The 25,998-nt window shown below is 37.5% G+C and overlaps 1 protein-coding gene across 10 annotated transcripts in view; it reads right to left on the bottom strand.

The window, feature by feature from the left end:
* Nucleotides 1-25,998, bottom strand: part of ZNF385B (zinc finger protein 385B) — a 424,371-nt gene that overhangs the window by 40,547 nt on the left and 357,826 nt on the right. For all 10 annotated transcript variants that reach the window (XR_002773778.1, XM_023514152.1, XM_023514150.1 and 7 more), the window contains one exon: nt 24,220-24,330. Coding sequence is in view for 9 of the 10 variants with exons in the window: in XM_023514152.1 (XP_023369920.1) it covers nt 24,220-24,330 (111 nt within the window). In the remaining variant the exon portion in view is untranslated. The remainder of the gene's footprint in view (nt 1-24,219; nt 24,331-25,998) is intronic.

Raw genomic sequence — 25,998 nt, 5'->3', positions numbered from 1 at the left:
CTTTACCAATATAATCAATCTTTTTATGTTTTAAAAAGTAATTAGAACTCCTCACTTAATTCAAGAAAGTACAATATTAAAACTACTAGTATCTTTTTTTTTCTTGAGATCATAGATTCAATGAGTTATAGGGGAAATAGCAGAGGCCAGTTCAATGTCAGGAAAACCCTATATGCTAAAATGCCAGACAAAACGTATGTCACACAACCTACCATAAAACAAGATAAATGAACAAGGGAGAACTTGACTCTTTATTCTACAAAGAATTATTTAGTAACTGCCATGTTAGACATTGTAAAAGATTAAAAACAAAGATCCTTACTTGTAAGAACGGTGGCTGGAAGAAAAGAGAGGAAAAAAATAACTATAATCCATCACAGAGGATGGAATAGTAAAATGGGAGATTCAAAAAAAACAAAGAACTATGGGGGTCAGGGGAGAAGGAAATGTCTTCAGATTGGAAGCAATCAAGGAAGCTTCATGAAGAAAGGGCACCTGAGCTATGCTCTGCTTACCAGGCCAGGGCGCTGAAGTGTAGAATGCAGGGGAAGGTGTTTGGGGTAAAGGGAACAGACATGTGAGGGCTCTGAGTCCCGTGTACCCTACAGCATTCTCTGGGCACATTCACTTTTCACTTTCACTATAACATAGAGATATAAAAGGAACAACAGAGGAAGACTGCCACATCGAGCTACCCTGAAAATGAAGACCACCTGTAAAATGGAAAATGCACTAGAGCGTCTCACAGTTACAAACAACTGTTCTATTTGTAGGCATTTTGTGTACAAAATAATTATGACATAAGATGCTGCTTTTCCATCACAGAGTTTCTTGCTCTGGACTATAATCCTATATTAACACAACTAGATTATTTATATTGATGCTTTAATAATTATTTGAGATAAAAGCCAAGCACTTCAAATACCATAGTTAAACAAACATATAAAGAAACAAAGTATTACTGAGTAAAAGCTAAATAATTACTTGAATTATTGCACTAAAACTTTTTTTTTACTACTAAAATGCTTTCTGCATATAGTTGTATTGATGAGATCACACACTTTCAAAGACAAAGCTACAATATAGGAAACATAAGATATACCCAAGAGAAAGGCTTACTGAATCCAAAGATAGCTAGTAAGTGTTTATGCTGACATTTGCATTTGTGAAGCCTGCAGTATCAGTAAGGACATATTACTGGCTTTGACATTCACTTCCTTCAGTCCTCAGCTATTGGGATCTGTTGAAACAAAGTCCAGACAGAATTATAGCTATTATGACCTTTTTAGCTTAAAAAGACAACGTCATTGCTAATTTCTAAGTTATAGCTAGTGAAACACTATTATTGCTATGGCCTATCCAGATACATCACATTGTGGGACTCTATGGGCCACCATTCACATACAGTGCAAAATGAGTGGTCTCTTCATATCGTGTCATGCCAGAGTTGTGTCTGTGACATTCAGTATTTACTGGCTTTACAGTATACATGTTAAAAAGCACCACCAGCTCCAACTATTTCTTTGTCAGTAGGGAGAAAAGGAGTAGCTCTCTCAGATGATGAAGAGACTCTAGCCTGCAAATTCTCTTTGGGCCTAATTTAGATTCTATTAAATATTATAAGAGAGAAGTAGAAACTTCGGGTTACAGCTGCTTTAGAATGCCATTACTTAATACATGAGAAGTATATTTCTTCAAAATATCAAAAAATTTCCATGTAGGAAAATTAATTCATTTTTTAAAAATGTTAAGATCATTAGTGAGCTTCAAATTAATTTTTCAAGTGTGGCCTATTAGTCAGCTGAGAGTCCTGATGTTCATGTTTCTGGTGGATGATTTATTGGTGGAATTGCTTTACACATGGAAACAGAGAGAATCTATGAACGGACCAAAAAGCTGTAATAGAACCTACACAATGAACTAGAAAGACACTGCAGTATGAATTAAAAAATCAGCTAAAATGTAGAAAAAAGTACCTTTTTAAGAAAAATTCTTTATAAAAAATAAATAAAAATTAGTTTCTTGGAGAGTTCCAAGTGAACAAAATTTTGTCTTACTTCCCCAGTGAGTTTTATATTTTGCTTTCAATTATCAGAAGATAGATTATCAATTTTATAGTGTTTCCAACAACCTAAACTTCTTCCTCTAGATATTCAACTACACTTTATGTTACCAGTTTAGGACTGAGTAGGGAAAGGTGTAAAAGAGACGATTATTTGAGCTTGGCTATATTGGCTATGATCTGAGCACAAATTCTTTGATTTGTTCAATTCCTCTTTCTCTCCTCCAGTTTTTTCCTTTATTTCACGTTAAGTCATATTTTAAAATCACCCTCTTTTAAAAGTAATTTTATCATTCCTATGTGCCAAGGTAAAGCTCATCTCAGATGATTAATTTCTTATTCTATTTTGAAAAAGATTTTGCCCTCAGCAGCCTAATGAAAGTAGATTTATAGGAAGTTTTCAACATGATAATGACCAATAACATACTTTGCGTTTAATGTCAGAATTTAACATCATCACAGTTTACTTAAGAATTCAGTAAGAAATATCTGAGATGCTTCCCTAGGAAAATAAGACTAATTCTCTGTTTTACATTACATTACAATTTTGGCATTTCTGAAATGTATATTTGCTATGTCTTCTGTATTGGGGCCCAATATCTGAGTCAATTTAAGGATAAATATGTAAACTCTTAATATGTGCAATAGAGTTTAACTGAGGTGAGATGAAGTAAATGAATTCTGGCGAAACATGCCCTTGACCACTCTCTCCAATCACGAGGGATGGAGGGGCAAATCGTGAACTCCACAGAGAATGCATTTGATAAGTCACGTTCTCTGTTATTACATCAGAGTGGGAAAATGAGGGCTCTATACACCAACATAACCTTGAATATGAAGAAAAGGGAAACTCAAAATTTATAAAAATATCAAATTTTCTCCAAGAACTTTTAAACCTTAGAATTTTTATGAAGCACATGGGTATTATCTTTTTTTATTTTTATAATATGACCAAATATCAAGAATTTGTTAATGATCACTAAATATTCTTGAGTCATTTATTTTATAATTTTTTCCCAAAGTATTTAAAAGTGAAAATTATTCACCTCCCTCAAGTTAATTTCACATCTTATATTAAGATGGGAAACTTCAGTTAATAATTATCAGCTACCTTGAAAGATAAAGAAGGGTATCTCTGAGTTTATAGTGATTTAACAGTTACATCCCATCTTGCTAATGTGTTTGAGAAAGCTACTATCTTTCAGTGGGAAAATGGATTGCCATTGTGTGCTTCCTAAGGGTAATTTTTGTTACTTGTTAAGTAATGTAAAATAATGCCAGCTTATGCATTAAACTAGCATTATATTGCATTGACTCTGTAGCTAACTAATTCAAACCTTCTGATGGTTTTTTAAGTTAGGCTCCCAGGTCTCCACACATTAATTTTTAATCATTTTTAATCACTCCAGAAGGTATTATACTTATTTTGGTTTCCATATTAAAGAAATGATGCAAAATAAATTTAAAATTAGATTTTGCATTGTGTTTCATTATATTTGAGGAATAATTTCCTTATTGTAGACAAAAGTAGCAAATTTACTTTGAAAGTGCAATGCTTAGAAAATCAGTTGAAATATAGCTTTAGTATTCTTTTATATAGGTTGATTACTTATTTACCATTAATCATTGGCAAACCTGATTCACAAAATAGGTTTTTGTAAAACTCATACTACAAAGCCCTCAACCAATCACTAAAACCCGGAAGACATTTTATAATTCACAATTACATGAAATAGATAAATGTGACAGTTAATACCATGTACTTCAAAACATACAAATATAATTAAGAGAAATAATGAAGCTATATCTTTAGCAGTTGCATAGTCAACCTGAGTCATGTTAACACTGTCTCTAAAGTAAAGTACCAGGTTAAATTAAAATCAATCTGGTCAACTTTACTTATAAGAGATTGTTCCACTGGAGACAAAGGAAAAATGAAAATGCATATAACTTTGATTCTCCCATGAAATCTGAAATATTTTAATATAATCAGCAAATGATAGTGGGCTTCCACTTTCTAATTCTGTGTGATATTGCCTGAAAGTTCTACTCCAAAGCAATTTCCATGGTACCTCAGCATGTAGCACGCACCTACTGGGAGAGGCAGTCACTGTCAAGTTCTCAGCACAATCTGCTGTCCTGGGTAGAAGGGGTGGGTGAGGGGCCACAGTGCCCAGTCATAAGAAAGAATATTTATATAATACAATATACAATACGGTCAGTGTGAATTATTTAAATTCAACTCAACAACTTTTTATTTATTTATTTTTTTGAGATAGAGTCTCACCATGTCACCCTCAGTAGAGTGCCCTGGTGTCAAGGCTCACAGCAACCTCCAACTCTTGGGCTTAAGTGATTCTCTTGCCTCAGCCTCCCAAGTAGCTGGGACTACAGGCACCTGCAATGCCCAGCCATTTTTCTGTTGCAGCTGTCACTGTTGCTTTAGCTGGCCTGGGCCAGATTCGAACCCTCCAACCTCGGTGTATGTTGCTGGTGCTCCACCCACTGAGCCACAGGTGCCACCAATTCAACACTTTATTAAATGTGTACCATGTAAGAGGTGCTTCAGGAGACTAAGATAAGTAGGACATGGCTTGTGTTTTCAAGGAGTTTATAATCTCATGTGGGGAATAACAAAAGTAAGCTATATATATATATATATATATATGTATATGGAATGCATATGTGTGTACATATATGGCACGTATATGTATTCACATAGACATACATATATATGGCAAAGTAAGAAAAATATTCCAAAAGCAGGAATTTAACACTGAGGGTCTATTCATTCTTTCATGCAACAAATACTTATTGAATGCCTATTATATTCCAGATATCATTCTATGTATTGTGGGAGACAGGTCTAATGAAACTTATTAGAAGTTTCTAATGAAACTTATTGTAATATTGGGACATTGATAATAAATTATACATATTTTAGCTGGTAAAGTGATGTAAGTATGAATATGTTAAGTATTGTTATAAAAAATAAAGTAGAGGTAGACTATGATGGTGTGGTGTGTTGGTTTAGGTATCAAGGCAACTCTTCCTATTGAGGAGGCATTTGTATAGAGACCTGAATTAAGTGAAGAGTTTATCAGGTAGCTATCTGGGAGAAGAGTATTTCAGGTTTAGGGAACAGCAAGTGCCCACTGCAAGGATTTGACTTTTATTCTAATCCCTCTCACAAACTAGAAAGCTTCAAAAACATTATTTTCTTAAATAATATTTACAATCTTTCACAGATCTTCAATCTTTGAACTTAAATTATCCATAATTTTCATGGACTTTCATTTGTGTTCTGTTAGCTAGTCATTACCTTTCTTTCTTTTAAATTTAAATTGCATTTTTTTCTGGCTTGGTGCCTGTAGCTTTGAGTAAAGGTGCCAGCTACATGTACCAAAGCTGGCGGGTTCAAGCCTGGCCTGGGCCTGCTAAAAAACAATGACAACTCCAATCAAAAAATATTCGAGCATTGTCCCAGCTACTTGGGAGTCTGAGGCAAGAGAATCACTTGAGCCCAAGAGTTTGAGGTTGCTGTGCGCTGTGATGCCACGGCACTCTACCCAGGGCAACAGCTTGAGACTCTGTCTAAAAAAAAAAAAAAGGTATTTTTTCTAAGTAATACAATCTACAGTTAAAAATATAAAGAAGTATATGCAGTGAAAAGAATACTTCTCAGACTCAGCAAGCGATTGTTACCATTTTCTTGTGTATTCTCTCAGAGATTATTGAGGCACCTACCAAGCAAATATATATGAATATGTGTATTTTTCCTTTCTTCTGGACAAATGCCTATATTCCACATATGCTGTTCTATACTTTGCCTGGTCTATTTTTAGTAATAAACTTTAGAAATTTTTCATAAGTAAGTAAAGTTTTCATATATTTTAAGTGGTCATGTATATTTATTCTACTGTATGAATCAACAGTTTCTTATTGATGGATATATAGGTTATTTCCAAAGTGTGCTGGTAGCTGTGATGTAAAGATAGGCATTAGGTGCTTAAAAATGATCGTTTTTCTTTTTTCACAGCTAGAAGAAATACTTTTGCTTTTTAAAAAGTGCTTTAATTGAATTAAGGAAGACATTTAAAATTTCCTATTTAGTATCCATATCCTAATTTGTGGTTATGGATCTACCATAGTTACATGTTCTCCTGAGTATATTTCTGGGAATCAGACCACAAAATGTACCTCCTTCCCAGGGTTAACAAAATAATATGAAATTTTGATAGGAAAAGAAATGGTCTCAAGATTGGCCTTTGGTAATGAAAAGGATTTCAAAGGCAGAGATTCTCCCAATAAGACTATGCTAAGAAAAAATATCTGGAAAAACCAATCTATGTTAAAGGAACTATAAATAATCCAATTTGAGAAGTAGAGGAAGATGGCCAGTTAGTGACATCACTTACCTGACTATCCCAAAGGGAAGATATGATTTCAGATAAAGGAGAGGGGAGATGAGATGGAGGTCAGGTGTAGATCATAGAGTGAGGTGCTCGAGCCTGCTGGGGACCTCACACAGGAAAATTGCAATGCAGAGAAGGAAAAAGATATTGGCAAGGATCAAACCCAGAGAGGCCTGGAGCCCAGTGAAAGGGGAAGAGGGAGATCACTATTTCCCTTCCATAAGCCTTTGGTGACCAGAAGGCTACTAAGTTTCTTGGAGGTTTTCCCATTCCCACAAGTCCAGGAATAGCAGCAAACATAAAATAGCTGGAAAAATGTTTGTGATCCTGGAGCCTGGATGTGGGGCTCCCCTCCAAGGAGAGTGTTATTGGGACAGCCGACTTGGTTCCATTTAGATGCTTCCTGTTCCACTCCTTCCCTACCAACTGTGACCAGGGAAGCAGAGCCGAGAATTTAGCAAGTGACCTCTCTTCCAGTGGGTATGTGAAGCAGCCTGAGATTCCCATAAAAGTAGGTCCACACCTTTCCCTTTGAGGGCCTACAGGGGACCTGGGGTGCCTGATTTGGGAGCTCCCTGCCCACTGGCATTTTGTAGAATCATACCTCAGTGGGTCAGACAAGCAGGTTAGACTCCATGCCCCCCAGACTTGGACAGATTGCTGGGGGTGGAGGGGAAGCCTGGGACTAGTCTTAAGTGGCAAGAAAGCCCACATGGACACATTTGACAGGAGAACCCTGTGGGGTTCTGAAATGTAGTGACCTCAGAGGGTGCTTCTGCAGGAAAACTGCCATGTTGAATTAGGGTGTATGCTTTGGCAAGGAAGAACTCACCCCCAGGACCCATACCAACCAGATACAGCACAGTTAGGTGTTTGGCTTGGGTTCATCAGGAGCTATGGTCCCTCACCCACCCATTCCATCCAGGAGAGCAGATTGTGCTGAGAACTTGGCAAGTGACTGTCTCTCCCAGCAGGTACATACTACTTGCTGAGGTACCATGGAAAGGGACCCACCTCTTTCCCCCACAGGAACTGTAATAGAGCCAGTGTGCCCAATGTGCTCCCTGTTCAACAGCATTTCACAGAGTTTCATCCCAGCAGATCAAAAAAGCAGGTTGGACTCTGTGCCTCCTAGATTCAGAGGGTTGCTGGAGAACACATGGAGGAGGTCTGGAAGTTGGACTTAGGTGGTAAGCGAGCCTGCATGGATAGAACTGATGGGAGAATACTGTGAGGTTCCAAGACGTGGTGATCTGGGAGACTGCCCATATCCCCACAGGAAAACTGCTCTATTGAATTAGGGTGGGTCCTTCACCAAGGAAAAGCCCACCCAAGAGTCATACCAAGTGCAGGTAGTCGGGTGCTTCGGCTGATCAGGAGCTGCAGCCCCTCTCCCACCCTTTCCAACTGAAAGAGCAATTTGCACCAAGAAGTTGGTGAGTAGCTGCCTTTCTCCAGTGGGTGTATGGACTGAGGCCTCCACAGAGAGTGGGGCCCATGCCTCTTCCTTTGAGGACCTGTAGTGGATTTGTGGTACCCAATTTGGGAGCTCCATGCCCATCACTGTTTCATGGACAGGCACACACACAAGCCAGGGGGAGGTTTAAGAGCTGGTCAGCCAGAATGTGAATCTCAGACAACCCTACCTCTACAAGCACACTATCTGGTTGGGTGGAGCCACTTTAGCTCCTCCCTAACTTCCTTCCCCAGAAGCTGGGAGCAGACCTTTTAACCCTGCTCAAACAGCTACCTTTCCAGCTTTTGTGGAGCCTGAGGGAAAGCTCACCCAATCCAGCTGCACCCAGCCTCACTCCCCCACCTGCCTCCTCTGTGGCAGAGAATAAGAACACACCTGGAAATTCCAGGGCCCCATCCATCACCTGGAGCATTTGAGTGCTTCTCTTGAGGGATTACAGCTGGCCGCAGGTCCCCAAAACAAGACTGCAGCTTGGGCTTGGTGCCTGTAGTACAATGGTTACAGTGCTAGCCACATACCCCATAGGCTGGCAGGTTTGAACCCAGCCCGGGCCAGTTAAACAGCAGTGACAACTGCAACAAAAAAAATAGCCAGGTGTTGTGGCAGGTGCCTGTAGTCCCAGCTAATTGGAAGGCTGAGGCAAAAGAATAGCTTAAGCCCAAGAATTTGAGGTTCCTGTGAGCTGTGATGCCATGGCACTCTACCAAGGGTGACATAGTGAGACTCTGTTTCAATAAAAAACAAAACAACAACAACAACAACAACAACAACAACAAGACTGCAGCTTACTCTTTCTGGCAAGCACCACCTAATGAGAAGGAGGCCAATTTGCATAGCACTTTAGAGTATTTACTGACTAAAGCATAACAGGATGAGGTGTCACCCACAAGCAATACCTACTGTCTCAGAGATTGAACTGTGTGTGACAATACAACTTACTGCTAAGAAGACCATAGGGCTGGGGAAAGAGAAAGGTTTACAAAGACCATCATCTCTCTCATCAAAGAGAAATAGGGATTTTGCCCACACAATTAGCACTGCACTGCTATAGCCTACTAACACCAAGAAACTAAGAAAAACATCCCACTAAGGATATCTATAACCAAGGTTTTTACCCAGAACCTAGATTGCCATCAAAGTACCCACAAACAAAATCAAAGATTCTTACCCAACATCTGCTATAAATATATCCGCAAGAGTTGGGGTGTTATAAAATTGTTACTGAAGGAAGTGGAGATAATTTAGACTATGGAGTCTAGAAAATCTCCTTTGGGGGCAGGGCCTGTGGCTCAGTGAATAGGGCACCGGCCCCATATCCAGAGGGTGGCAGGTTCAAACCCGGCCCTGGCCGAAATGCAACCAAAAAATAGCCAGGCATTGTGGCGGGCGCCTGTAGTCTCAGCTACTTGGGAGGCTGAGGCAAGAGAATTGCTTAAGCCAAGGAGTTGGAGGTTGCTGTGTGACACCATGGCATTCTACCAAGGGCTAAAAGTGAGACTCTGTCTCTACAAAAAAAAAAAAAAATTTCCTTTGAGGAAGAGACATCTATGTTGAGACCTGAAAGAAAAGTTATGAACTTAGACCAAAAATGGGACGGCAAAGTGGTTTAGCAGATATATGGATATAAAAGGAAGCTACTGTGGCTGAAGGACAGCAAGGGGCAAGAACTACTGAGGCCAGGGGCAAGAACTACACTGGGGATGGGTCTAATTGGTCAGGAACCTGAATTTGGGGGATGCTAGGTAAGTAACAGAAGGACGGCTTTGGTATTGACAGTGGCCGTAATCAAATGAGCACCCAACTCTTCCTTCAGATTCCTGACTTATTTCTGCCTGGGTGATATACCCCTTACCCCATAAAAGAAACAGCCACATGCAACAGTTGATCACAGAGGCTACAGAACTATGACTGGACGTAGTGAACTGAAGCAAGGGTCATTGGTTGTTATGATTTGGGGGGTCTGGTTGCTTGACTGGTGTCAGTGTGAAATGATCAGATACACAACAGACCAATGGCTCAATTATTAGAAAAGCCATTCTTATATACAATAGTTCAATTACTTATATATCAAGATAGACTCTCAGAACACATACGCAACGATTTATTGATTATTCAGCTAATTTGACCAGTGTAGATAACTAACTTAGATATTCATACCTCAAAACAATGTTTGCTTGGCTTGAAATATGAATCTAGATATTATCTGGGTTAAATACATGACCTAAGAGACTTCCAGAGAAATGTTAAACAAGTAACAAAGACATTCATTTTAAAACGGCGATAATGTTACTTTTAATAAATGATGATAATTTTGTAAAAACCTCATGAATATGGAATGATTCAGGTACAAGCGTAATGAAATGATTTAAAAAGTTCAAAAAGTAGAACATTTTTGTAGAAATGATGTTATCTATTAACAGCAGAGATTCTTCAGGGATTTGTTAAGATATCAGAATTATTTTATACTATATTATTGCTTGTGTTTTAAAGAGCACTCTTAGGTCCTTAAGTATGCATAGAAAAATGTTTTTGCTAGTTTGCTAAATCTCTATGCTTCAACCTCCTTTATAACAATCATTTGCATTATCTTTGAAGAAAGAATTTGGACCAAACAAAAGCATAATCTGCCTATACCTGAATGATCACAAATCCCTAAATTAACGTAGTCCAAATTAATAAGAATTTACTGAACTTATAAAAATGGAAATTTATGCAAAAGACAATTATTCAATGTCTGAATCTCTAGAAAGCGAGCTTAAAAAGAATGTTTTTCAGATATTCAAATTTTGTATTTTTAAATCTACATCTGCAAACTCAGTAATTCTATTCTGGCATTTTACAAATATAGACATCCATCATTTTCCCAGCATTTACAGATGTTAATGAATACCTCCTTCTATGACCATCTGTGCAAATGTATAAATTAAATCTTAAAAAGAGATTGTTAGTAGTTTTAGTTTAAAAGTGTACGTATGGCATTCTGTGGGCTTAAACAATTTAAATTACAAAACTATAACAAATAACCCTAACTACTCCTTTAGTGAATCTAAGAGCCTTTTCCATTCCTCTCAAATGATGTAAGAAAAAGCCATTAAAAATTCATGACATATAAAAATAAATCATTATATAAAAGCATTCCATAGGTGTCTCAAATAACAGAATGTTCTTTCTTTCCAGGGCAAAAAGCAGGAAACTACCTTAAGCTCAAAGATCAGAGATAATGAAATGTACTTTTTAGAGAACATGGGCATTATCCAAGATAAAAAGGCAAGGATTTGGTGACTATAGTCAGCATTACATATCTCCTGGATGTAACACGTAATTAAAGCAGAACTAAAAATCCTATTAATATTAACTGAATAACAAATGTCAGTGGTATCCTGGAGGTGGGACTGTGAGATTTTCTACCTCAGGTGCAGGAACTAATGGGTTTCCTTGTCTGTAGATAATTTAAAAATAAAAATAAAATTGACTAAAAATCAGTCTGCTATTTACTCTCATTATATCCTGGGAATTCTAAGTATAATAACAAAATACTTTACCCTGAAAGTAATTTTATTTGTTGGTCTAAGTTCGAAACAACTGCTGTGGTGACAATTGAGTTTTAATAATATGTAGGTAAGTTGTTTTGTTTTTTTTTTTACAGTCTCATTGCCATACTGGGTAGAGTGGGGGGGGGCATGGCATGATCACAGCTCACAGCAACTTCATACTCTTGGGCTCAAAGGATCCTTTTGCCTTAGCATCCCCAGTAGCTGGGACTACAGGCACGCACCACCACCCCAGCTAGTTGTTTCTGCTTATAGTAGAGACAGGGTCTTGCTCTTGTTCAGGCTGGTCTCAAACTCCCAAGCTCAAGTACTCCATCGGCTTCAGCCTCCCAGAGTGCTGGGATTACAGGTGAGCCACCACACCTGCCCTGTAGGTAAACTTAGAATTAGCACATTTTTCTTACTTATCTTTTAATTAACTACATGGAAGAACTTGTAGTTATACAATTGAATTCCCCATTCAAGGGACTCTGCCACCTGTCTATTTGAAGAGTAAGTTCCTAATGGTTAGAAATCATCCAAATTAGTTTCAGAGGCAGTTCAAGTTTGCAAACCCTATGCCACGCACAGCAGTGCATTTCCGCAGTTGATTTTAACCAATGACAGCACAGTTATTTTAAAGACAAAGAAATAAAACTTGAGATATTTCAATTCTTTCACTTTACATGACTACTTGAAATTTTTGTGTTTTAAATTTAAGAGTGTGACAGTGCCAACTGTGAAGTGCGTTCTTATTGTATTTCACAACTATTACTGAAAATGCCTTCATCCCATAGTGGAGGGAATGTTAAACATTATCTGCAGTGAACGTCAGATATGGAGATATACACTGATAAGTAACACAATTATTATTTGTTAGAGTTAAAACATATTTTCAATCTTAAGAAAACACAAATTAATGAGGTAAACCATATTCTCAGCCCTAAAAGTCAGAACCTTAACAGAGTGATATATTCTCTGGAGTCCTTGTTCATCAGATCTGTTTTCTAAGTAGTGAATACAATGCTTACTCTTTATGTGGTCTAAAATGTAAGACTGCAGTGAATGAATAAAAGACCAAAATTTATTTTCTTTTCAATTTTTAAGAGTTGGGTAAGAAAAAAATACTAGTTACTAAAAGTGATTAAATCCTAGAACATGAGGCAGAGTGTGTTGGTTCACTCTTATAATCCTAGCACTCTGGGAGGCCAAGGCAGGTGGATCACTTGAGCTTAGGAATTCAAAGCCAGCGTAAGCAAGAGTGAGACCCCCGTCTCTAAAAATAACTCAGAGTTGTGGCCGGTGCCTGTGGGAAGCTGAGGCAAGAGAATCGCTTAAATCCAAGAGTTTGAGGTTGCTGTGAGCTATGATGTTGTTATGGTACTCTACCCAGTGAGATTTTGCCTTAAAAATGAATGAATGAATGAATAAAACCCTAGAACATGTTGCCATAGGAAACTGTGGAACATTCACCTGAAAGAAGGAAAGAATCAATCACCTGTCTTAAGTGAACATAGCTTCAGCGATGCAGACTTACAAATTTTTGTGTAGTTTTTGGGGGTCTATGGGCTACCTGCAGCCTATCCACAGATCATAGGCTTAACACGCCATACCTATTTTATCTGTAATATTTTATAATTCTTCAATTCTCTCTCCTTCAAATCCTGACAATCTCTGATGTTTGTCTTGGGTTCACCTTATTCAAAAACTCTTGTGGAAACACAGAGATTATATATGCGAAGAGTGTCAAGGACACAGCCTGGGAGGAAAGTATCTATCAAATGCCAGCCTTCCTCTTAGGAGTGCTTTAGCTCATGTCCTATCTCCATTCCTAAATTTGTCATTAAATGTATCCTCCTGGATTAACATCATACAGTTCACCAGTGTATTAGTTTTGTTTCTCCAGCTAATAACCAGGTCTATGAGGGTATTTCTCGGGTCTTCCTTTCAAGACAGAAACTATTTCCACTCTTTTCTGTCTTAGCCAAGTTCACACTTGTTTACCTTCCTTGAAGAACTCATGTTAACCAGCACTATTTTGCCAACAAAGTCTTTCTAACCTAAAGTTTTAAAAATTAGCTAGAGCAACACTTCTCCATCTGCTGCCCCTGAATCCCTCAAGCCTTATAGCCAGTTACACTTTCCAGAAGAACTGCTCTTAAGGTTGACCCAGTATATCACATCTAAAGTTCTCTGGCCTCCAGGCAAAATGCTGTCACTTTGTTCAAAGAGCTGCTTGAGACATGAAAGTAGTTAAAAGGTATCTCTTCTGCAGAAGTTCTGAACTGCATTAAATCAGACTCTTGAAAATAGTGGAATAGACACACTTACTTTGTGCTTCATCCAGCTTCTTTTCGTTTTTGTCTTATATAAATAATACTTTTTTTCTTCTTGTAAAGGTTGTGAAAGTCATGGCCAATTCCCTACTCAAGCACAGAGAATAAAAGACAAGCTGTGGGAAACCAAGTTTGCCCCTAATAAAATCTGAATATAAACTTTAAAATTTAAACCACCAACTGATCAACCTATGGGTGTTCAGCATAGAGACTCTACCTGTTCTTCATGTTATGTGGAATAAATTTTTTAACGGAAGAATCTCAACCCACAAAAATTTAATAAAACATTTTCTTGTTATTAAGGATTCTGCAACAGTCTCAACTAAAGAAATCCAAACCAAGTGAAGAAGGAAAATACCTAAGTCCTCAGCTGTCTTCCCTCAACTACCAAGTGGCAAAACAACTTCTAGATGAAAGAAAATGACCAGCACAATGACTTACACATCCTTTTGGGACTCTTTTCCTTTTGACTAAAAGATTCACTAACACAGAAATTCTGCATAGGAGAAAAGAAGACCCATAGCATTTTTTTAAAAGGTGGTATGAATATCAGCAAACCAATATTTAATGGAAAGGTACCAAAGCCTGCAATTTTGGCTATGAATCATAGGTAGTAAGTAGTTTTCTGTTAAGAATGTATACTGAAGAGTAGGGGTGGGTTTTGGTACTTTCCTTGTAACATTCAAATCTTTTGTTCTTTCCAACATCTTATTTGGCTGATGATGTTCTTTCAACTTTTATTAAACGCATGTAAATAGGTAAAGTAACATGTCAAAAAAATAAACATAAAATAAAATAACATGTCCTGTGAGGTATCTGTGTGTTCAAAGAAAAGCAACAAAAATATCAAATGATGTGTGTTGCATAATTTCCCCATTAGTTACAGGATCTGGTGTCCCTTTTTTTTTGTTTTTTTTTGCAGTTTTTGACTGGGGCTGGGTTTGAACCTGCCACCTCTGGCATATGGGGCTGACGCCCTACCCCTTTGAGCCACAGGCACTGCCAAGGATCTGGTGTCCCTTTTTAAAACTTCACTCTAATGCTCCCTTTTAAAAACTTTACTTTTAAACCAGTCTTCCCCTTTCAGTGATAATCTAAAACCTATCCTAAAGTATCCAAATATCATTTTATTTATTTATTTATTTATTTATTTATTTATTTTTGAGTCTCATTATGTCACCCTGGGTAGAGTACTGTGGCATCACAGCTCACAGCAACCTCAAAATCTTGGGTTTAAGCAATTCTCTTGCCTTAGCCTCCCAAGTAGATGGGACTGCAGATGTCCACCACAATGCCCAACTATTTTTTTGTTGTAGATGTCATTGTTGTTTTATCTGGCCCAGGCCAGGTTGGAACCTGTCAGTCCTGGTATATTTGGCCAGAGCCCTACCCACTGAGCTATGGGCACCATCCCCAAATATCATTTTAAATAATGTAATTCTGGAAAAGTGTGCAATATTTTTATAAAATTATAGTGCTACTTTGAAAGCAAGTTTTTTTTCTTAATTTAATAAGTAACTACTATATGCTTCAAAAAAAGCTGACTGAACTTTGTTATGGGCTTGTTAAGCAGCAGCTATTGAACAAAACTTTTAGCACGGTCTGTCCTGCTCTCTGTAATCATGCTATATTTCTGTCATGTCGAAGCAAAAAATGTTCATCATTTTGTCAGCTCTGTCTACAAAGTAGAGAATTACCTTCCCGAGCTCCTGAGATTTATGCTTTTAATTACCTCCTATCTGCTTCACTACCCTCCAAACCTAAGAATCAATATAAAGTCTTATTTATGGGAAAAATGTAAAATGTTTGACAAAAGCAGGCTATCATTTTCTAGATTTCCATTTGATGCTATTGATTCCTTCTCTTTTCAGTATCTTTTTCTTGGCAGAACCAGTTGGTTTTTCAAACTTACAATGTTATTCATTTATCTAATGATTTGTACTGCTGAACATCAGATGTAAACTTTGCAACTAGCTTTTCAGTTCCCAGCCCAGCAATGAGATTATTATCACACCAGTATCTCGTTATTAAATCAGATGCTGCAGAGTTCAGTTTAAGTGACTTTCTCCAAACCCCATTATCATAAACTCACTTTCCCATGAGGATCAACGTCCATGGCTTACTTTGTTTCTACGTGGGAGACTACTATTAGTATAGGTGAAATCTAACACCTCAGGGACCAGTATTCTCACACACACAGAGCTTATACACAAATGTATATTGTGTATATATACATATTTATACATATAAATTTATACACTAAAGGAACTGCTATCTATCTCAAGGGCTTTCAAGGAAATACTTTAGATGTGTATGAGTGGCAGGCAATAATTATGAATATATAGAAGGTGCCAAAAATGTATGCACATTTTAAGAAAGAAAAAACTATTAAACTGTCATACTCAATATGTATCGATAATGAAAGATGAATGTAAGTCGCTTTGAGCTCCTCTGCTAATGGCAGAAATCAAATGTGACTTGAGTATTGCAACTTTAATACAGTTTTTTCCTTGCTTAAAGTATGTATACTTTTTTTTGGCACTCTCTGTATATATTTATGTGTGTGTTTATAGGAGGAAATAGTTAATCTGTAGAGTTCATACATGCATGGACTTTTTTTTTTTTTTGTATATGTGATGGTCAGGTGGAGAACATCAAATATTGGAAGATGAATGTTCAAATTTTTCTGACATATCTGTTTGGGTAAAGTTCCTTCAAATACAATGACTGAAAATTCAGGAAATAAAAGATAAACTTTTTTTTTTTTTTAAGAGACAGAGTCTCACTTTGTCTCCCTTGGTAGAGTGCTGTGGCATCACAGCTCACAGCAACCTCCAGTTCTTGGGCTTAGGAGATTTTCCTGCCTCAGCCTCCCGAGTAGCTGGGATTACAGGTGTCTGCCACAATGCCCAGCTATATTTTTGTTGCAGTTTGGCCGGGGCCAGGTTTGAACCTGCCACCCTTGGTACATGGGGTTGGCGCCCTACTCACTGAGCCACAGGAGCTGCCCAACTTTTTTTTTTTTTAAACAGTATATTGGTTTGAGTTTCAAATAATGTGCTTAGTATGGTTTTGGGGTTTTTTTTGGCCTTCTGGAGGCTTTTCCAAGTGAAGTACATATAAACTTAAAGCAATAAATCTAGTTGTTAAGCTAAAAAAAAAAAGCTTAATGAAGAAACTATAAATGTCAAAGAAAAACTGTTTTTGTTGTACTTTTGGGTAAAAGAAAGAGAAAGAAGGAAAAAAAAGAGAAGAAAAGGAGAAGACTGAGTAGAGATGAAAGGAAGGAGAAGGGTGATGGTTTTGAGGGGAGCACAGGGAAGAGAAACACAGATGACACCCAGAATTCCTTGAGTTAAAAGCAAGTGTGAGGCCCTCAGGAGCAAAATGTGGAATCCCCTACAAGAATGTTACAGAACAACAAATAAAAAGCTGGATCCTTCAGAAAACCAAAGTTGGAGCCCTTGAAGCTGAGTGTCTCTTCTGCTTTTGTTGCAAGGGACATCTTCAAACATGGTATCTAATGGAGCTCTATTCCCCTGGCTGCTCTGATTTCTCAGAAAGAAGCACAGCTGCTGCAGGGACTTGCTGCCTCCCGGCAGCTGGTGGAGAAGTGGAGTTAGGCCTGGTGGCCAAGGGAGATGGAGGGCTAGCCAACAGCATGTGGAAAGGGAATTTATGTGGAATCTAAAATTGTGATTTTCTCCCTAATCTCTTGATGGCTCACGTCTTCTGCTGGGTGACAGAGAATGCCAGGGCCTCTAGTAGAGACAGCACTAAGGCCTCTTAAATGACAATTGGTAGATGGGCCCGTTTGTTTAGACAAGACTGATAAGAGGTTTTACTGTACTATACTAACTGCTAAACAAATCAGGAAGTGGGAATGAATAAATACCATAAAAAGAGATACAGACTAAAAGCCCAGAAGGGCATGACTCAAACAACCTTACCCAAGTGAAAACTACTAAACTGACAAAGATTCAAAATGCATAGAGAGGTGGCACTGAGTTCTGTATGAATTTTATGGAAACTGCAGTCCCATGGGAATTAAGGACAATTGTTGAATGCACTTTGTGAAATTTCCCAGATAGATTTATAGTAAAGAACAGGAGAGTCAGAGCTGCCCATAGAAATGTTCACCCAAACGCTGCTCACCCGACCAATTTAACTTCCAAGCAAACCTTTAATGTTCTATCCATTTGTACTTAATTTGCACCTAATGTAAATCAACAAAATGGCATGAGGTCGTCCCCTTATGTCTTCAGACATGAGGAAATAGAACAGCAAAAAGAAGAGAGGGCTAAAATGAGGGAGATAATGGATAACCTAAAACTAAAAGATAAAACAAACTGTAAGAAAATGGCAGACTTAGAGTTAGCGCAAACCAAGATAAAATTTAAAAAATGGGAATTTTAGGGGCTCAGAGTTTATAATGCTGTTCAGAAAGCAGTCTGAAAAATCCAGTGGATTAGTACCAAGCAAGTAATGAAACCAACAGCATCAGCATTTAGGGGAATGGTATCTCATGCCTAATCAATTGTGGTATTAATGCTAAGTACCACAATTTCAGGGCCAATTCCTGAATTAAAGTATATAAAAATAGATTAGAAAGATCCTTATGCATTTATTTTGATTTGTCTATAAAGCATAAAGAATTCAGTCCCATATTAAGGGTATTTATAATGAACTATACTCTGAGATAACAATACAACCTGTTTGTTTGTTTGTTTGTTTGTTTTAACATTTAAGGGAATTGACTTTCCCTACTATTGGGTAGGAATTTGTTTAAGAATTTGATTTTGATAAGATTTTGGGTAATGATTTGATTTAGTGTAAGAATTAGTTTCTTTCATCCTTCAGTTATTATTCTCCAAGGAACTGAAACTAATATGTAAATGAGAATGATCCGGGATCTGCCAACTTTCAACGTAGCCAAAACAAGGGAAATGTTAGGCTCAAACATTTTTTTAAAGTGCATTTGAGCTTATTTCCCTGGCAAGGCTTCACTCTGGAAATGGCACTTCCTAGCTAAAAGGTAACAGTTCAGATTTAGGCTTATTAGTTTCTGACCACGCTGCAGTTGCAGTCCACTTCTTTACTGGGGAATAAAGAAACATCCAGGTTCAGGACAGCTTCATTCAGCTTACAGAAAGGTTAGAAACAAAAAAGATGGTCAAGAAGAAAGTAGGGACGGGGTGCTGAGCACATTTGTACAGATGCCTGGGACTCAGCTGGAAAGGGTGTTATTCCTGGATTGCCGCGCCTGCTTCCTGGCAAACTTAATGGTGTTAGTTTGTAAAGGTTCATTTGGGAAATGTTTGTGATTAATGCTTGCTCATTTACATAGCACTGTATTGTGTGCATAAAGCTGTAGCCTTTTGCTTTTCAACAGCGAAGTTCTACAGAGACGATAAAAGCTGGACAAGGGGGGGCTACAGAGCACTTAAAGTAGGTCACATCGAATTTTAATGCATGAGGCCTACCCTGGTACATTTTATATGGGTAATGAAGAACTGCAAAATGCAGTCTATTTACTGTGCAAATCTGCCTTTCCAGATTTTTCAATAAACATATTTTCTATACTGAAAGAGTGAAGCCAATTCCGTCTCAGGCTGATTTAGAAATGTTATTAAAAATATAAGGATGAGCATCTTCTTAATTCTTACATTAAAATGTAAATAGGGTAATTATAAAATAATAAACTCTCCCCCAAATAAAAAATGCTCAGTTTCAGAGCTTAGTTATGCAGATTATAGAACCATTACTAAACACTGAGAACGTGTATACGTCACATTTGTGCATTTGCCATCCAGACTTTGGGGCTTTACTGCCCAGAGTCTAAGAATGGCTCATAAATTTAAGGTCTTTTTTTTATTATCAACAGAGTTTTTGAGCAGTGACAGGAAAGTTGGTGGCCATATGCTTATGTGTGCGCATTTGTCCATGTCCTATTGGTAAATACAAAGAAAATGGCAATCATAGAATTGTAGTCAAGTCAAAGTTGAGACCTACTCCAAGAACAATTCTTGGGTAGAAAGAAAAATCTCCCCCCCATCCAAGCCATGATGCAAATAAGAAACAAAATTTATATTCATTCTTTCTGGGTCTTAGCTATTCTATTTACTAGATAGAGGTGTTTATATTACCCTAAGAGAGGTTTTTAATAATAGCGTTTTCCTGTGTTGCCCAGGCTAGAGTGGAACGGCATCGTCATAGCTCAGTGAAACCTCAAAGTCCTGAGCTCAAGGAATTCTCCTGTCTCAGACACTTGCCTCAGCCTCCCAAATAGCTAGAACCACAATTGCACAGCACTACACCTGGTTAATTTTTTTTTTTTGGTTTTAGTAGAGACAGGGTCCTGCTCTTAGGCTGCTCTCAAACTCCTGACCTCAAGTTGTCCTCTTGCCTTGTTCTCCCAGAGTGCTAAGATTATAGGTATGAGCCACCATCCTTGGCCTCTTAAATATTTTTATTCATAATGTTGGCTAGAAAAAAGTTGCTGCTGGACTCTGGAGACTAGCAAAGTACTTGCCATACAGTAGATCACCTATAAGGGATTAATTGCCTAAACTATGGAATGTCCACGACACGTAGACTACAGTATTAGTTTTTGACTGCTTTCATAGCAAATTATCAGGTGCCTATAAGTCCAACTACTTGGGAGGCTGAGAGAAGAGGAACACTTGAACCCAGAAATTGGAGGTTGCAGTGAGTTATGATGATGCCACTGCATTCCAAACCCAACAACAGAGCAAGACTGAGTCTCAGGAAACAAAAAGAAAAAACAAAAAATGGAATAAAGAATCTTTCTATGTTCTGATAGGAAAAATTCTCCAGGATATCTTGTGATATATAAAATATAAGACAGAGTAGCACCTGTGGCTCAAAGGAGTAGGGCGCTGGCCCCATATGCTGGAGGTGGCGGGTTTAAACCCAGCCCCAGCGAAAAACTGCAAAAAAAAAGGAAAAACAAATGTAAAGAAAAGTGTAAATAGTAGAAAAGGGAGAAAATAGTATATATATTAGGTTATATCTGCATAAACAAATCCTGGAAAGATACTATGTATGCAAAAATATTAAAGTGGTACCAATGGGGAATGGCATGGAGGGTGGGAAGATGGTGGAATGGGATAGATTTTTAAATATATTTTAAAAAACTACTATGATTTCAAAGCATGCAAATATATATTTTTCAATTCAAGGGATTCATAATTGTTCATTTACATATGTAATTGTTCTAGCACTGTCTGTTAGAAAGATTATCCTTTCTCCATTGAATTGCCTCCTCAACTTTGTTAAAAATTAACTGACTCTATAGGTCCTGGGCCTATTTCTGTATTCCATTCTGTTCCATTGATCAGTGTGTCTACTATTCTTTCACCATTTTCATAGTCTATTTCTATAGGTTTCATAGTAAGTATTGAAATCAGGAAGTGTAAGTCTTCTAAATTTGTACTTAAAAAATGTTTTGTCTATTCTAGGGGTTTTCTTTGCATATTTAAGAAACAGCTTGTAGGCCAGGCACAGTGGCTTACCCCTATAATTCTAGCACTCTGGGAGGCTAAGGAAGGTGGGTTGCTTGAGCTTAAAGTTCCAGAGCAGCCTGAGCAAGACCAAGACCCCATCTCTACTAAAAATAGAAAAACTAGTTGGGCATTGTGGTATGTGCCTGTAGTCCCAGCTACTCAGGAGGCAAGATCACTTGAGCCCAGAAGTTAGAGGCTGCTGTGAGCTCTGAAGATGCCATGGCACTCTACCTAGGTGATAAAGTGGGACTCTGCCTCAAAAAACAAAGGAAGGAAGGAAGGATGGAAGGGAGAAAGAAAGGAAGGAAGGAAGGAAGGAAAACCAGCTTGTCATTTTCTACAGAAAAATAGCTTTTTGAATTTGATCAGGATTGTGCTGGATCTATAGAGTAATTTGGGGAGATTGACATCTTAACAATATTGAGACTTTGAATTAACACTGTACATTTCTCAATTTACTTAGGTACATTTTGATTCTTATACATGAAGTTTCATCAGGTACCAAACAAATTTTATTAAACTTTTGTTTGAAATCACATTAAATATAATTTTATAAATCATATAAACATATTTCCTCTCTTCCAATGACCATAATTTTTACTATGGTTCTATGATAGAATTAGCAAAACATTATCTAATGCTATATACAAACAGTATTTTAACACAATAGAACCTCATAGTTGACCACGTCCCTATATTGGCCACCTTTTAAAATTTGCCTAATTTTCATAGACCAGACATGCACCACATGTATCTGTCACTGCAGTAGAGCTAGTTCCTTATGTTGACCACCTCTGTCTCCTGACCAGATTGTTACAGTCCCTTGGGTGGTCAATTTATAAAGGGTCTACTGCATTTTCAAAACCCATTAATCCTTAACATACTCTTGCAAAATGACTTCTAGGGCCAAGTAATTCAGGACATCAGCCATTGGCTTTAATTGGTAATTGAGTATTGCAAACTTTTTATTTTTTTTAGTATTACAAACATTCTCATATTATTTATTTTGCTTTCCTGTTATTTTATTTATACTGTTAAAATCTGCTTTCATGAAAGAGATTGATTTATTCCCTTTCCTCCTTATCTTTTTTTAGCAGGATGCTTATGCTACCCAGATAAAGTAATTTATGAAGCTTTCCCTGTATGTTCATGTTCTGGCAAAATATAAATCACATAGTCAATTAATTATTCTCTCAGGTATTTAGCAAGATCTGGCATCCATGGAAAATGTGACACTTGGTAACAAGAGTAATAACAATGGTTTTTCTTCAGCATCCATTGCATTTTAGTTTTTTTTTGTAATAATTTCACATTTATTTATTTATTTATGGGACAGAGTCTCACTTTGTCACCCTGGGTAGAGTGCCTTAATGTCATAGCTCACAGAAGGCTCAATCTCTTGGGTTCAAGCTATTCTCTTGCCTCAGCCTCCTGCCATAACACCTAACTATTTTTAGAGATGGAGTCTCATTCTGGCTCAGGCTGGTTCAAGCTCCTAAGCTCAAGGAATCCATCTACCTGAGCCTCCTGGAGTTCTAAGATTACAGTCATGAGCCACTGTGCGGGGCCTAATTTTACTTTATTTATTTATTTATTTTTTTTGATACAGAGTCTCAAGCTGTCACCCTGGGTAGAGTGCCATGGTGCTATAGCTCACAGCAACCTCAAACTCTTGGGTTTAAGTGATTCTCTTGCCTCAGCCTCCCACGTAGCTGGCACTGTAGGCACCCACCAAAACACCCAGCTATTTTTTTGTTGTTATGGCAGTTGTCATTGTTGTTTTAGCTGGCCCAGGCCAGTTTCAAACCTGCCAGTTTTGGTGTATGTGGCCAGAGTCCTACCCACTGAGCAACAGGCACTGTTAATTCCACTTTATTTTAAAAACATTTTTCTTATTTTCTGCTATTCAAGTATTTTTGAAAAGTAAATATAATTGGTGAAATTAAGTATAAAATGGTATAGGGGACCTTGATTACTTTCATAGAGGAATTCTTATTTTCTTATTTTTTAAATTTTAGATTAATATGAGGGCACAAATGTTTAGGTCACACTATTTTCATTTCTAAGGTAAAGTTCAAGTTGTAGCTGAGCCCTTCATCCAGGGGGCATGCTGAACATCTTCACACTGTGTACAGTAGGTAAGATCCCACCACTCACCCTCCTTCCTCTCCCCTTCTCTTTGTTAGACTATACTTGTGTTTTTTCTTTTTTTAGAGACAGGGTCTCATTCTGTCTTCTGAGCTGGAGTGCAGTAGTGCAATCATAGCTCACTGTAGCCTCAAACTCCTGGGCTCAAGTGATCCTCTTGCTTCAGCCTCCCAAGTAGGTGGGACCACAGGCACGTGGCTCCACATCTGGCTAATTTAAAAAATTTATTTGTAGACATGGGGTCTTTCTATGTTGTCCAGCTGTCCTCAAATGATCCTCCTGGCTTGGCCCCTCCATTGCCGGGATTATAGTCATGACCACTGTGTGAGGGATTAATTTTTTATATTAACCATTTACTGTCTTTTACCTTTTATTGTTTTTTAAATTTTTTATTATTTTTTACTGTTGTATTGTTATTTAACATTTTCCCCAAATATTTCAATCTCAGGTTGGTTGAATCTATGGGTTTGGAATCTGTGCATGTGGAAGCCATGGATTTGGCGGTCTGAGTATACTCTATTGTTTAAGTTTTAAATATTGAGCCCAAATTCCTTGGAAAACTGGTACACTGAAAGAAGTGGGGCGACCACTAGGAGTGGCTGCTAGAGCTCATGTAAGCGTGAGGAGACGGACTGTACATCTCAGACACGTACAGATGTCTGTACGTATTCAGACCAGATTTCAGCTTGACAAAGTACAGAGAACAATAAAAAAGTGGTACTCACATCCGAGTTAAAGCGAAGCTGGCAGACATTACAAGAAATAACTTGTTTCTTTTTTGGGGGGATGGACACTCCAAATGTGTGGTTAATGACTGCTTTTTGCACAGGATCCATCTGAAGAGCAAATGATAAAATAGTCAATTTACAACTGCAAAGGGTAGATAATAGAGTAAGCAAATAAAAGTAGCTGTGTTATTCCTTAATGACATTAATTCCTTAATGAGGATAATGAAGAATCTCACTCAATAGAAATATGTCTCCAGAAGTTAGAAATAAAAAACTGATTTGAAATCATAACACAAAAAGTCCACAGGAGAATCACCAGATCCCAAGAAATCTTCTTTTTATAAAAGAAGCCTTAAAAAGCCTTAAAAGAATCATAAAATAAGAAAACTTCAGATCAAAGATAAAATTAACTTGTTAGTCAGATCAGATAAAAAAATTAACTTGCTAGTCTTTTCCCTCTATGAGCTAATAATACTTAAGATGGTCTCAAACGATCTTAAAGACAATTATTACAGATATAGTTAAGTTTCTTAATTTTTGATCTGTCATAAACAAAAGTTATAAACAAAGGCTCTTCTCAACAGCATATAAAATATCAGATCTTTGTTTTAAAATGATTTATTAACTTTCACGTATTATAGATTAAAATTCATTCTCTGAACATGCTTGTCACAGTTGTACACTTAAATGCCTAAAACACATTGGTTAATAAGCAACCTTTGTTTAAATATTGATGCAGTTTTGACTTAGATTCCGTAAATTTCCCCTTTGTGACTTATATGCATCATGCATATTCAGAGAAATAGAGACAAAAGGATGCAAACACAAAAAGTACAGCACATAGCCATTAAAACGCTCAGAAAAAGAAACACCTTTGTCTGGGGAGCCTATAAAAAACAACACAGCAGTGATTCTCTGGTGTACTTCAGATAATAATCTCCAGTATTAACATCAGACAACTGGCAGTTGATGTAACAAATGCACATGATGTAAAAAGCATGACTTATAAACAGATGTACCACAAACGAGAACAGATCCACTGACACATCATCTAAGAAATCCCTTGAGTTAGAGATTAGGATTGGATTAGTTGATATTTGATAGAGAGGACAAATGAATCGTATCTCTAATTATGATTGTAAGTCAACAAAATGCAAAATTAGCAAGTAGAAAAAACTTAAATACATTAGTAAGGATGGTGGATTGAAGACTTGTTGAATAATAAATTAGCCAATTTTTTGCTACAAGTTTGAGATGGGAGGACAATGTAGTCCCACTATCAAGACTAGTTATGGTGGTTTGTGACACTTAAGAATGTGAAGAGGCAGATTTATGAAGTGATAGAACCATTCTATACCTTAACTGAAGTGATGGTCATACAAATGTATACATGTGTTAAAAATTCATGGAACTATATGCATCCCCAAAAGTCAATAGTCATTTTTTTCTCTTTTAATAAGTAAAAAAGAAAAAAAATTAAAAGTATTATATTCACTAAACATAAAATATCATTACTTAAGAATTTGGGGATTCAGGGCAGCACTTGTGGCTCAGTGAGTAGGGCGCTGGCCCCATATACTGAGGGTGGTAGGTTCAAACTTGGCCCCAGTCAAACTGCAACAAAAAAAATAGCCAGGTGTTGGGGCAGGAGCCTGTAGTCCCAGTTACTTGGGAGGCTGAGGCAAGAGAATAGCCTAAGCCCAAGAACTGGAGGTTGCTGTGAGATGTGATGCTACAGCATTCTACCAAGGGTGACAGAGTGAGACTCTCTCTAAA

This window comes from Otolemur garnettii, unplaced genomic scaffold (genome assembly GCF_000181295.1).
Source record: "Otolemur garnettii isolate 467f Iridium unplaced genomic scaffold, OtoGar3 scaffold00048, whole genome shotgun sequence".
Taxonomy (NCBI): domain Eukaryota; kingdom Metazoa; phylum Chordata; class Mammalia; order Primates; family Galagidae; genus Otolemur; species Otolemur garnettii.
This window is presented reverse-complemented; position numbering and strand designations above follow the sequence as displayed.